General features: G+C 37.9%; 2 protein-coding genes across 12 annotated transcripts in view; both read left to right on the top strand.

Annotated features, from left to right (window-relative positions):
• The window catches only part of Miro (mitochondrial Rho GTPase), a 637534-nt gene that overhangs the window by 47432 nt on the left and 575443 nt on the right, over window positions 1-14659 (top strand). The window lies entirely within an intron of this gene.
• Window positions 7173-14659, top strand: part of LOC141406088 (F-box/LRR-repeat protein fbxl-1) — a 134822-nt gene continuing 127335 nt past the window's right edge. For 2 of the 11 annotated variants that reach the window (XM_073991141.1, XM_073991157.1), the window contains exon 1: window positions 7300-7490. Coding sequence is in view for 1 of the 11 variants with exons in the window: in XM_073991145.1 (XP_073847246.1) it covers window positions 8133-8369 (237 nt within the window). In the remaining 10 variants the exon portion in view is untranslated. Of the gene's footprint in view, window positions 8370-14659 lie in introns of all 11 variants that reach the window. The other 9 variants (XM_073991145.1, XM_073991142.1, XM_073991138.1 and 6 more) reach the window with 9 other exon arrangements.

Raw genomic sequence — 14659 nt, forward strand, 5'->3', positions numbered from 1 at the left:
AACCGTAAAGCACAGAGGAGACTCTGTTATGGTATGAGGTTGTATAGGTGCTTCCGATGTAGGGAATCTTGTTTTTATCGAAGGAAATAAAATAATTTATTTAAACATTCTGAAGGATAATTTGTATTATAAAAAGTATTTTTTTTTAATATTTTTATAAAATAAAAGCAATTGTTTATTCTCCTTTGCATTTCGGTGAACTACTTGTGCAAAATGTCAAGAAAAGAATTGACATTTCCGCCATTTTCATCTCCAAGTTAATGTTGTTGACAACTTAACGATAATATCGATAGCAATCGATATTTTAAAATATTATATCGAAAATATCTAATGTTGGGTATTAGAGCTGGCAAAAAATCGATGGCACTATCGATAATATCGATTATTATTTAAAAATTCAATATCGATAGATAGTTTTGCCTATCGATATTATCGGAATAAAAACCCCTAAACTGAAATCCATTGAAATAAATAGAAATTTCGCTGCTTTTCGGTTATATGTGTTTAAGAAAGTAAGTCTGTAGTCACACGTACACATTTTTCGGTAAAATAAAATGTATTTTTTTAAATTTTTTTAAAAAAAAAAAGCAGTTGTTTATTCTCCTTTACATTTCTTTGAACTACTTTTGCATAATTTCAAGAAAATCATTGACATTTGCGCCGTTTTCATCTCCAAATTAATGGCGATGACAACTTAACGATAATATCGATAGCAATCGATATTTTAAAACATTATATCGAAAATATCTAATGTTGGGAATATCGATGGTTTGCCAGCTCTATTGGGTATATCGATGGTTTTCCAGCTTCAATGTTTTCCCTGACAGTCAAAGCTGATCGTGTGTACCCCGCTCAAATGTCTGTTTCAGAACCAACAAGAATACCTGTTCTAGAACCTGCAAGAAGCTATTTTTACTACGATAACAATTTTTCCTTCATGAAATCGAAAAAAATAGTAGATTCTTGCAGTACTGGAACAGACCAGGAATATACAAAAAATGAGTTATGCCATGTTCATACCAGCAGTTGAATCACGTTGTTCGCTTTCATAATTACATACTCGAATTAACGCGTTCATACGACATGGTACACAATTCGTAGCAACATGATTCATATTTGCATACTTTTTATTTACTGATTTTAAAGAAAGTTTCAGCCCAAAGACGAGAAAAATTAATTGATATGAACTGAAAAATATATTTGTCCATCTTTCAGATATCTATTTGATACTAAATTATATTATTTTCATTCGTGTTTTCTATTTTTTCTCACAATTTTGGTGTTTTCTGTACATTTTGTTAATTTTTCTATTTTCAAAATTAACGAGAGAGAGACCTGCCAAAAAAACTTTTTGGTATACAGACTTTCTGGCAGGCATTTGATTTTTGTTTCTAGATTTGTGTGCCAATTTGAAACAATGGACACGAAATGCAACTGCAATAAAAGAAACGAGAAAATTTGCTATGATTTGAATGTATACTAGTCGTTAAACCGTTTACTTTTCATTCATGTTTTGCAGTTTATCTAAAAATGTTTGGGTTTTTTATAAATTTTATATTTTTCCTCTCATAATTAATTTATTTCGATAAATGCTCTCATTTGTTAGAGATGGGACAAATTTTATCGTCGTTCGGAGAGAAATTTAAATTGAACAATGTACACAAATCGTTGTTCGTTCTCAAAATTGTGTATGGGAAATGAAGTAATTTTAGTCCATATTTACATTAGGCAATTTTCCTTGCGGCAATTGTCAGTTTGTTGTTGTTGTAACAGTGTTTTTGTTATGTTTATTTGTTCGTTCCTCTGTTCAATCTGGCTCTGGGTCTATCTCCAGTTCAAGAAAAGTGGCTGCTTCGATGGGTTGTAGCCATAGATCCACTGGAGTTAGATGGGTAGGTTTGGCGGGGCAGTTAAAAAGGTGTTGTGTGTCGTGCGGGCCCATGCCGCATACTGGGCAGATGTCTTGCACGGTGCGATCGATTTCCGCCCAATAAGAATTTAGGCGACTGCAATATCCCGAGCGTAGTTGGGCCAAAACTACTCAAGTTTGTCGTGGCAGCTGACGCTCCTCAGCTGCGATAGATGGAGGATGTACTCCAAGTACTTTATTCACACTATAATTGCTTAAGGCCTTGGCAACTGCGTCCGTGTGAATGCTATTCAATCCTGCTTGATATGCTTGTTGATCTAGGGGTTCTCTCCTGTATCGTTGGACCTCTCCCTCTAGAGCATGGATATCCTTCCTGATCTCCCTGAATGGGCCGGGCCTACCCACAAGATGGTGATTGGGATGGCTCACACGATAACATCCAAGCAGGTACTGCAACGAAAGCATCTCATTGTGTTGCTTTACAGGAAGAATTTTTGCCTCCTCATGTAGATGGTCCACTGAAGATTTGAGGAGGCACCCTGTCGCTGTTCTCAGGGCTGCATTTTGGCATATTTTAATCTTTTTCCAGTTCGAATCACACAATCTCGGGGACCAGACTGGAGCCGCATAGCTTACCACAGACCGACCTATCGCGTTATATGTGGTCAACAAGGTTTCTTTATCTGCACCCCAAGTGCTGCCGGCCAGGGACTTGAGGACCTTGTTCCTACTTTTCAACTTGTCGCAGATAGCTGTGGCGTGTGCGCACGACGTGAATGTAGTGTCGAATGTGACCCCTAAAATTTTAGGGCAGTTTGTGGTCGGAATTCTGCTACCGTCGACCACGACATTCAACTCACGTCCAAACTGCGCTGTCCATGTGGTGAACAGAGTGGCTGTAGATTTTGTGGGGGAAATCTGCATATTCCTCGAATGGAAAAAGGTGGTAAGATCAGTTAAATAGTTGTTCAGTCTCTCACAGATGTCATCAGGATAGGTACCCGACGCCAAGATCGTGCAATCATCCGCATACGTCACGATCTCAATGCCGTCTGGAGGGGGTGGAATACAGGAGAGGTAGAGGTTAAACAGTTCCGGAGATATCACCCCACATTGGGGAACTCCCTGTTTCACACTACGGGGTTTGGACTTCTTATTCCTGAATTCCACGTACGACTGGCTTCCACACATATAGTTGACTATCCAACGTTTCAAGCTTGGCCGGAGGGTTGTCTGCTCAATGTCCTCAAACAGCGTGGAGTGCCTGACTGTATCAAAGGCTTTTGATAAGTTAAGAGCCACCATCACTGTTCTATCGCACGGACGTCTCTGGTTGAGTCCTTTACAGATATATGTGGTAACGGCGTGCAGCGCTGTTGTCGTGCTGTGCTGCTGTGCTCCATGTTGATGATCGGCAACTTGATACCTATTTCTGATACTGGGGAGGATCAAGGCCTCAAGTGTCTTTGCTACGGGCGACAAAAGCGAAATCGGTCTGTACGATTCACTTTTGCTGGCATCCTTGCCTGGCTTCCGTAGTGGGACCACCCTGCCCATTTTCCAGACTTCGGGAACAACGAGGGTGGCTAGCGACAAGTTGAAGACTTTGGTGAGATACTCGACTCCCGGCTCATCCAGCTGCTTCAACATTACCATGGAGATTCCATCAGGGCCCAACGCTTTGGATGATTTAGCGTTCCTGATGGCATTGGCAACATCATCCATTGTAAATTGTGGTGGTTCATCCTCGGCAGGAAGAGATCTGATGCGACGTAATACTCTTCTCTTCGCCCTGTCACTCTCGGAATGCTCGACAAACTGTCGATTGAAATTACTTGCGCACCTCTTCGGGTCAGTCAACGTAACGTCGCCAAACGTGACTAAGGTCCTATCTTCCCTTCTTCCAGGGTTCGAGAGTGACTTAACCGTTGCCCACAATTCACCTATACCGGCTCCAATGTTGCAGCTCTTCAGATGATTTAACCATTTGTTCCGCTTATGCTCGCCGACCAGCCTGTTAACTTCCAGTGTCAGCTCCCTGACTCTGGGGTCATTGGGGTTGATACGACGAAGCTCATCACGCTCGTTTGCTAATCCCGTCGCCTCTGCTGGGAAATTTGGTCTTACTTCGGGTATTCGACCAGCAGGGATATGGCGAGCGGCTGCAGCAGTGATGATGTCCCGGAACGTCCTTTCCGCTACCCGAACATCAGAAGGATTGGGCAATTCTCTGAAGCGGTGATTGGTGAACTCTCTGAAACTCGGCCAATCAGCTTTTTTATGATTGACGAACGTGCGGCGTTCAGAGGTGATGAAGTCGGGTGGTCTGCTAATGGAGACAATTATGGGGAGATGGTCTGATCCAAGGGAAATGACGGGTTGCCAGGTAACGTCATTTGTCAGACCAGGTGACACGATGGTTATGTCAGGCGAACTGTGACACTCTCCTCTAATTCTGGTAGGGGCGTCCTCATTGACCGTGCAAAACGTAGAGCTATCAATCTGCTCAGCCAGCGCTGTACCTCTCTCGTCGTTTCCGAGGGCCGAATGCCACATCTCATGATGCGCATTAAAATCCCCCAGGACCAGACGATTATGACCTTGCAAGAGCTGTCAGTTTGTTGGTGAGAGAGGGCGTTAAGAGGCAAAGGGTTACCATATGCCTCACCTGTCTCTCCATCAAATAAATATGGACATATCGTAGTTTGGGGTCGAACAACGAATAGAGAGCGAATTGCCGTCAGTCTGAACAAGACATTACCTATCCCTATTATAGCTTTGTGCCGGAACTAAAAAGTTTTTAAAATGTTTACGACTTTTACACATTTTACCCGAAAAACTGTTCCTGTTGTAAAATGTTGACCTCAGCTGTGTTCCAGAACTAAAAAGTTTTTACAATTTTTACGACTTTAACACATTTTACCCGAAAAACCGGCGAAAAAATGGCGCTGAATGACGCTCTCTTTAAAAACTTTTTACTCGACAAATTTGTGCGTGTAAAAAATAGTAACATGGTTGCCGGCGTCTGATTGGCTGATACGCCGACTTTGACATTTGTTCCAGTTTTTTGATGTATTTTCCATTTTTCCGTTCCCGACACACAATTAAAAAGTACGGGAACGAAGCTTATAATAGTATGGTGTTTTCCATGGCAGAACTACCAGGTAGTGGTAACACACCAGCTGACCGAATATGCAAAGTCAAATCCCTTTATAAAAAAAAATTATTTTTGTTGTAATTTCCCCAACAACATAGAGAAAGTTTTGACATAACATATTCCAATTTTTACGATGCCACTACCTGGGTAATTGTGCCATGGCGTTTTCGTTCGTTGTCATGGCAGAACTACCAGGTAGTGGTATCACATCAGCTGATCGAATATGAAAAGTCAAATCCCTTTATAATAAAATTATTTTTGTTGTAATTTCCCCAACAACATAGAGAAAGTTTTGACATAACATATTCAAAATTATACGATGCCACTACCTGGGTAATTGTGCCATGTTCGTTGTTTAGAATAAATGACGCAGCTTTAGCAAATAAATGAAGCAATAGTCATAAACCTGATTTTTGTGCTAATATAAAAAAGATGCATGTTTTGAACACACCCAATAAATAATAAATGTGTAATATCGGCCGTTATACCCCGGTTAAACGCCGTACACATTAGAGCCTTTTTGCCGGGTTAACCTTAGCTTTGTTCCTTTACTGTTTTAATGGTAAGGGTGGTAAAAGAGAAAAGTGTCAAAATTGCTCAGAATTGCTCTCTCATGAACATTTTTACCAGAAAAGTAAAGGAACGGAAAAATGGTAGATCTGGCAGCAATGTCAAAAAGAAACATAAAAAAAATCAATTTTCGTCTTTTATTTCACAGTTTTTAATTTGTTTTTGTCAGCGTTCGACTTTTTCTTCTGTTTTTCGTCCATTTTCTTTTTCATTGTGAAATAATCGTCAAACAAATGTCAAAAAATCAGTTCTGCCATTTTTTACCTGCAGAAATTTTGCTGGTTGCTCTTCACTCTTGCTCTCTTAAAAATTGCTTCCAGTTTTGCCACTTTTCGGGGTTAAGGAACGCTTTGCAGGTTAAAAATGGTAACAAATGGCAAAAATGGTTACCTCAGGTAAGTAAAAGAACACAGCTCTTCTTTGTGAAGATTTGTTCGACATATAACCAACGGAATTGACATTTAAAACCCAGTGGGTTTGTTAAATCCGGTTATATATAAACGTACTATTATACTTAATCGGTTTAACCCAGTGTGTTTGGATTTAAGCTGAAGACACATGCAACGTTTGGGTAAAGTTTTGTGTCGTTTTGGCCGTTTTTACACCGTTGGGCATGATACCGAAAAATTCATTTGAAATATATGCCGGCAAACACATCAACGCCGGATTTTGGTGTCGGCGTCGCCCTGTTGTTGTTGTTTTTTGTCAACGCCCAACGCAAAACTTTACTCAAACTTTGTATGTGTTTTCAGCTTCAAAATGTCAATCTCGAAGTGGGTTAACCCGGCAAAAAAAAAACTCTAGTGTAACCGTGCTATAAGGCAGGTTCAGATTAGGGTTTAAATGATTTATTTTCGTTTACTTAAAAAATTTGCTCTGTTCCAGAACCTGCAAAAAGCTACTATTTTTACTACGATAACATTTTTTCCTTTATGTTATCGGAAAAAATAGTAAAAATTAGTAGATTCCAAGGCATATTTATACAAGGTAGAAGTGACAATCAGCTGCATTCTTACTTTTTTGTAAATTTAGTTTTCAAAATGTAATAGGGTCTACTCATGAAATTTGAAACTTCGAAATTTGCTACCATAAAGTTCTTCTTTTTACAGTAAACGTGTAATAACAATGACCTACGAGAGTTCTGAATGCTTTATATTTACATTTTGCTTCAAATTTGTTCTATTCTAGAGGATTTTCAAAATGCATTTATGTTTTTCCTGAAAAAATTTTTGGAACGACCCTATTATTCAAATATTTTCTTTGACAATTAATTTTCAATAACAACAATGTTGTTTTTGTAAATTCGTTAGTTGTTGTAATTCATGCATATACCTTATAATAAATATACCTTGGTAGATTCTTGCAGTACTGGAACAGACCATTCGATATTTAAAATAACATTTGGTCTGTTCCTTTACTTTTGAAACCGGTAAAAGTGGCAAATGTATTAAAAGTTTTGAACTGCTCTCATATAATAGTACGTCAATTGCATTCCATATGCATACGTCGTTTTTTTGAGGCAAAAAGTTGACCGAGAATATTTTGTATGAAAAATTTCTTATATGTACATAGTCCAGTTACAAACGATATAACAAGTCGAATATGTCGTCCATATCATTCATATTGGGAGGGCAGAATAAAAACTGAAAATCAAAACAAAAACTCAAAAACAGATGTGTATTCGCCAACAATAATAAACAACACAGTCGAAACCCATCGCTAAACACAACGAACTTTACCACAGAAAGGCAATTCAGTTGCAATTGAGACTTGAAGTGCGGAGAGTGGAGCAATAATAAAATAAAATCGAAGAAATACAAAAAGTCCATCAAAATAGAAAAAATTATACATAAAAATAATAAATGTAACTCTTTTTTCTCTAAAATAGAAATTGTGGGTAAACAACTACAAAAAAGCGTTTAATTAACAAGCAAATATGAATAATTAAAGGAAAAAAATCTAGAAAAATATCAAGTAAACGGTCGGTTGGTCGTTCGGTCAATATCTATTGTGGGCTTGAAAAAATACATATAATAGAGAATTAAACGTCGTATTTGTCGTACGTCACTCTTATCGTAGTCATTTTCGTATGTCGTCTTAAAGAATAACCAAGGAAAAAAAGAATTAATGCAAATAAATATAAAATTTGTTGTTATTGCGTAGTCGAATAATACAAGAATACTTCACTTCATGTTTTTTGTGTACCCATATCCCCCATATCGAAAGGTTCCTCATATTGCAAAATCGTTTGCAAACAATAGAACAGAGCAGAGCAGCAACAGTTAAAAATTGACTCGTTTCGTTTTCGGCTCTTTAGTTTAGTTTTCGCAGTACCCCCACACACGGAATAAATTCAATTTGTTATTATTCTTTTTATTGAATGAAAAACGGAAAAAATTGAATGGACAACAGTGAAGAAAATTTTTGAAAAGAAAGAAGAACAAGCAACGAAGAAAAAAGAAAAATTGAAGTGTGAAATAAATATCTTCTTCTTTTTCGAAGTGTTTATTATTAATTGCCTTTATCAAATTGTGCATGTGTGTGTTTGTAAGTGTGATACAAAAGTCCTTGCAAGAAGTCCTATTTGATTTGCCTTTGGCCTTTTGGTTGATTTGTTTTTCGTTATTGATTCAAATGTCATGTAAAACTAAATTGAAAACCATGAGTTCCCTGGGGAAACAAGCATTAAATTCACACTCCTCTCAACAACAGCAACAACAACAACATCTTCATAATCATCATCTGCACAATCATCATAATCATCGAAACGATGTAAGTCTTTTTTTGCAAATATTATTTATTTATTTATTTTATGCATAAAAAATGCAATACATATAGAGACAATCATTCGTTTGTATGTACATATGAAAGATACATACTTACATACATACATTATTATTTATTTCCTTTGACATTAAACTGCATTCATTATTGTTGCTTTTTTCTATTACATACTTTTACACAACGACGATTCTATAGATGTATCTAAAGTTGAAGGTATTCAGATACATTTTTATCTAGATTTTGCAAATGGTTTTTGTTTGTCCTTTTTCTTTCTCTATCTGTCATCTCAGCTGACTTTGAAACAGTGGCTCAGTGATGAAAAAACTAATTTTGAAAATGTTCTAAATAATGGAAAATATTGCAATAACTCAAGCAGAAATGTCAAAATTGTTGTTCGACATCACTCTAGAGTAGAGCTGACAAAAAATCACCTGCGTGAAGTTAGCGACGTCGCCAACTTTCGATAACACAGAGTTATCGAAATTCACAGGGTGACACAGAACGTCAAAAATTCACATTTAGTACTATTTTTGCAACCCTGCTGACGAAAAAAGTTAGCGACGAATATTATAATTAATTAATTTTATAAAATTATGAATGAAAAACTCTAAAAACAATCCATCTTATTATAAATAATAAAATATAAGTAATTTTCAAGAGTTAAATGTACGTCAATGTTACCAAACCATATCAAATAACGCATTGTTTTGAACCTAAAATTGACCGGTGGTCAGGACAGAGAATCACCTCTGGTATCTTTCCTATACAAACCTCGTCCAAACTGAATGCATGGAATGAAAGATAGAGTCCCAGAGAACATTTCCTCATACTAGGAATATTCAATTTCAGTTTTTTGTAGAACAAAGTTGTCCATTTTCCGTTTTCCAACTGGTGGTCAGGACATAGAATCGCCTCTGGAATCTTCAATATACAAACCTCGTCCAAACTGAATACATGGAATGAAAGATAGAGTCCCAGAGAACATTTCCTCATACTAGGAATATTCAATTTCAGTTTTTTGCAGAACAAAGTTGTCCATTTTCCGTTTTCCAACTGGTGGTCAGGACATAGAATCGCCTCTGGAATCTCCCCTATACAAACCTCGTCCAAACTGAATGCATGGAATGAAAGAAAGAGTCCCAGAGAACATTTCCTCATACTAGGAATATTCAATTTCAGTTTTTTGTAGAACAAAGTTGTCCATTTTCCGTTTTCCAACTGGTGGTCAGGACAGAGAATCGCCTCTGGAATCTTCAATATACAAACCTCGTCCAAACTGAATGCATGGAATGAAAGATAGAGTCCCAGAGAACATTTCCTCATACTAGGAATATTCAATTTCAGTTTTTTGTAGAACAAAGTTGTCGATTTTCCGTTTTCCAACTGGTGGTCAGGACAGAGAATCGCCTCTGGAATCTTCAATATACAAACCTCGTCCAAACTGAATACATGGAATGAAAGATAGAGTCCCAGAGAACATTTCCTCATACTAGGAATATTCAATTTCAGTTTTTTGTAGAACAAAGTTGTCCATTTTCCGTTTTCCAACTGGTGGTCAGGACATAGAATCGCCTCTGGAATCTCCCCTATACAAACCTCGTCCAAACTGAATGCATGGAATGAAAGAAAGAGTCCCAGAGAACATTTCCTCATACTAGGAATATTCAATTTCAGTTTTTTGTAGAACAAAGTTGTCGATTTTCCGTTTTCCAACTGGTGGTCAGGACATAGAATCGCCTCTGGAATCTCCCCTATACAAACCTCGTCCAAACTGAATGCATGGAATGAAAGAAAGAGTCCCAGAGAACATTTCCTCATACTCTTCTTCTTTATTTGCATATTCGATCTCCGAATATAAGCGACCAATACAATTATATATCATTATTTGTTACAAATTTTAAGGTATATTCATATATTATTCGTGATCTCCATAAAAGCTTCTCTATTTCTGGCTTCACTCAGTAGGAATGAGAAATTTTCAATGCCGGTCCATTTCAGAATATTGTCAATCCATGATGTTTCTTTCCGTCCTCTGGATGGCTTCCCTTCCTCATACTAGGAATATTCAATTTCAGTTTTTTGTAGAACAAAGTTGTCGATTTTCCGTTTTCCAACTGGTGGTCAGGACAGAGAATCGCCTCTGGAATCTTCAATATACAAACCTCGTCCAAACTGAATGCATGGAATGAAAGATAGAGTCCCAGAGAACATTTCCTCATACTAGGAATATTCAATTTCAGTTTTTTGTAGAACAAAGTTGTCCATTTTCCGTTTTCCAACTGGTGGTCAGGACAGAGAATCGCCTCTGAAATCTTCAATATACAAACCTCGTCCAAACTGAATACATGGAATGAAAGATAGAGTCCCAGAGAACATTTCCTCATACTAGGAATATTCAATTTCAGTTTTTTGTAGAACAAAGTTGTCGATTTTCCGTTTTCCAACTGGTGGTCAGGACAGAGAATCGCCTCTGGAATCTTCAATATACAAACCTCGTCCAAACTGAATGCATGGAATGAAAGATAGAGTCCCAGAGAACATTTCCTCATACTAGGAATATTCAATTTCAGTTTTTTGTAGAACAAAGTTGTCCATTTTCCGTTTTCCAACTGGTGGTCAGGACAGAGAATCGCCTCTGGAATCTTCAATATACAAACCTCGTCCAAACTGAATACATGGAATGAAAGATAGAGTCCCAGAGAACATTTCCTCATACTAGGAATATTCAATTTCAGTTTTTTGTAGAACAAAGTTGTCCATTTTCCGTTTTCCAACTGGTGGTCAGGACATAGAATCGCCTCTGGAATCTCCCCTATACAAACCTCGTCCAAACTGAATGCATGGAATGAAAGAAAGAGTCCCAGAGAACATTTCCTCATACTAGGAATATTCAATTTCAGTTTTTTGTAGAACAAAGTTGTCGATTTTCCGTTTTCCAACTGGTGGTCAGGACAGAGAATCGCCTCTGGAATCTTCAATATACAAACCTCGTCCAAACTGAATGCATGGAATGAAAGATAGAGTCCCAGAGAACATTTCCTCATACTAGGAATATTCAATTTCAGTTTTTTGTAGAACAAAGTTGTCCATTTTCCGTTTTCCAACTGGTGGTCAGGACAGAGAATCGCCTCTGGAATCTTCAATATACAGACCTCGTCCAAACTGAATGCATGGAATGAAAGATAGAGTCCCAGAGAACATTTCCTCATACTAGGAATATTCAATTTCAGTTTTTTGTAGAACAAAGTTGTCCATTTTCCGTTTTCCAACTGGTGGTCAGGACATAGAATCGCCTCTGGAATCTCCCCTATACAAACCTCGTCCAAACTGAATGCATGGAATGAAAGAAAGAGTCCCAGAGAACATTTCCTCATACTAGGAATATTCAATTTCAGTTTTTTGTAGAACAAAGTTGTCGATTTTCCGTTTTCCAACTGGTGGTCAGGACAGAGAATCGCCTCTGGAATCTTCAATATACAAACCTCGTCCAAACTGAATGCATGGAATGAAAGATAGAGTCCCAGAGAACATTTCCTCATACTAGGAATATTCAATTTCAGTTTTTTGTAGAACAAAGTTGTCCATTTTCCGTTTTCCAACTGGTGGTCAGGACAGAGAATCGCCTCTGGAATCTTCAATATACAAACCTCGTCCAAACTGAATACATGGAATGAAAGATAGAGTCCCAGAGAACATTTCCTCATACTAGGAATATTCAATTTCAGTTTTTTGTAGAACAAAGTTGTCCATTTTCCGTTTTCCAACTGGTGGTCAGGACATAGAATCGCCTCTGGAATCTCCCCTATACAAACCTCGTCCAAACTGAATGCATGGAATGAAAGATAGAGTCCCAGAGAACATTTCCTCATACTAGGAATATTCAATTTCAGTTTTTTGTAGAACAAAGTTGTCCATTTTCCGTTTTCCAACTGGTGGTCAGGACATAGAATCGCCTCTGGAATCTCCCCTATACAAACCTCGTCCAAACTGAATGCATGGAATGAAAGAAAGAGTCCCAGAGAACATTTCCTCATACTAGGAATATTCAATTTCAGTTTTTTGTAGAACAAAGTTGTCGATTTTCCGTTTTCCAACTGGTGGTCAGGACAGAGAATCGCCTCTGGAATCTTCAATATACAAACCTCGTCCAAACTGAATGCATGGAATGAAAGATAGAGTCCCAGAGAACATTTCCTCATACTAGGAATATTCAATTTCAGTTTTTTGTAGAACAAAGTTGTCCATTTTCCGTTTTCCAACTGGTGGTCAGGACAGAGAATCGCCTCTGGAATCTTCAATATACAAACCTCGTCCAAACTGAATACATGGAATGAAAGAAAGAGTCCCAGAGAACATTTCCTCATACTAGGAATATTCAATTTCAGTTTTTTGTAGAACAAAGTTGTCGATTTTCCGTTTTCCAACTGGTGGTCAGGACAGAGAATCGCCTCTGGAATCTTCAATATACAAACCTCGTCCAAACTGAATGCATGGAATGAAAGATAGAGTCCCAGAGAACATTTCCTCATACTAGGAATATTCAATTTCAGTTTTTTGTAGAACAAAGTTGTCCATTTTCCGTTTTCCAACTGGTGGTCAGGACAGAGAATCGCCTCTGAAATCTTCAATATACAAACCTCGTCCAAACTGAATACATGGAATGAAAGATAGAGTCCCAGAGAACATTTCCTCATACTAGGAATATTCAATTTCAGTTTTTTGTAGAACAAAGTTGTCGATTTTCCGTTTTCCAACTGGTGGTCAGGACAGAGAATCGCCTCTGGAATCTTCAATATACAAACCTCGTCCAAACTGAATGCATGGAATGAAAGATAGAGTCCCAGAGAACATTTCCTCATACTAGGAATATTCAATTTCAGTTTTTTGTAGAACAAAGTTGTCCATTTTCCGTTTTCCAACTGGTGGTCAGGACAGAGAATCGCCTCTGGAATCTTCAATATACAAACCTCGTCCAAACTGAATACATGGAATGAAAGATAGAGTCCCAGAGAACATTTCCTCATACTAGGAATATTCAATTTCAGTTTTTTGTAGAACAAAGTTGTCCATTTTCCGTTTTCCAACTGGTGGTCAGGACATAGAATCGCCTCTGGAATCTCCCCTATACAAACCTCGTCCAAACTGAATGCATGGAATGAAAGAAAGAGTCCCAGAGAACATTTCCTCATACTAGGAATATTCAATTTCAGTTTTTTGTAGAACAAAGTTGTCGATTTTCCGTTTTCCAACTGGTGGTCAGGACAGAGAATCGCCTCTGGAATCTTCAATATACAAACCTCGTCCAAACTGAATGCATGGAATGAAAGATAGAGTCCCAGAGAACATTTCCTCATACTAGGAATATTCAATTTCAGTTTTTTGTAGAACAAAGTTGTCCATTTTCCGTTTTCCAACTGGTGGTCAGGACATAGAATCGCCTCTGGAATCTCCCCTATACAAACCTCGTCCAAACTGAATGCATGGAATGAAAGAAAGAGTCCCAGAGAACATTTCCTCATACTAGGAATATTCAATTTCAGTTTTTTGTAGAACAAAGTTGTCGATTTTCCGTTTTCCAACTGGTGGTCAGGACAGAGAATCGCCTCTGGAATCTTCAATATACAAACCTCGTCCAAACTGAATGCATGGAATGAAAGATAGAGTCCCAGAGAACATTTCCTCATACTAGGAATATTCAATTTCAGTTTTTTGTAGAACAAAGTTGTCCATTTTCCGTTTTCCAACTGGTGGTCAGGACAGAGAATCGCCTCTGGAATCTTCAATATACAAACCTCGTCCAAACTGAATACATGGAATGAAAGAAAGAGTCCCAGAGAACATTTCCTCATACTAGGAATATTCAATTTCAGTTTTTTGTAGAACAAAGTTGTCGATTTTCCGTTTTCCAACTGGTGGTCAGGACAGAGAATCGCCTCTGGAATCTTCAATATACAAACCTCGTCCAAACTGAATGCATGGAATGAAAGATAGAGTCCCAGAGAACATTTCCTCATACTAGGAATATTCAATTTCAGTTTTTTGTAGAACAAAGTTGTCCATTTTCCGTTTTCCAACTGGTGGTCAGGACAGAGAATCGCCTCTGGAATCTTCAATATACAAACCTCGTCCAAACTGAATACATGGAATGAAAGATAGAGTCCCAGAGAACATTTCCTCATACTAGGAATATTCAATTTCAGTTTTTTGTAGAACAAAGTTGTCCATTTTCCGTTTTCCAACTGGTGGTCAGGACATAGAATCGCCTCTGGAATCTCCCC

The sequence above is a fragment of the Musca autumnalis genome, unplaced genomic scaffold, assembly GCF_047663935.1.
Source record: "Musca autumnalis isolate F117 unplaced genomic scaffold, ASM4766393v1 scaffold_5, whole genome shotgun sequence".
Lineage (NCBI taxonomy): Eukaryota > Metazoa > Arthropoda > Insecta > Diptera > Muscidae > Musca > Musca autumnalis.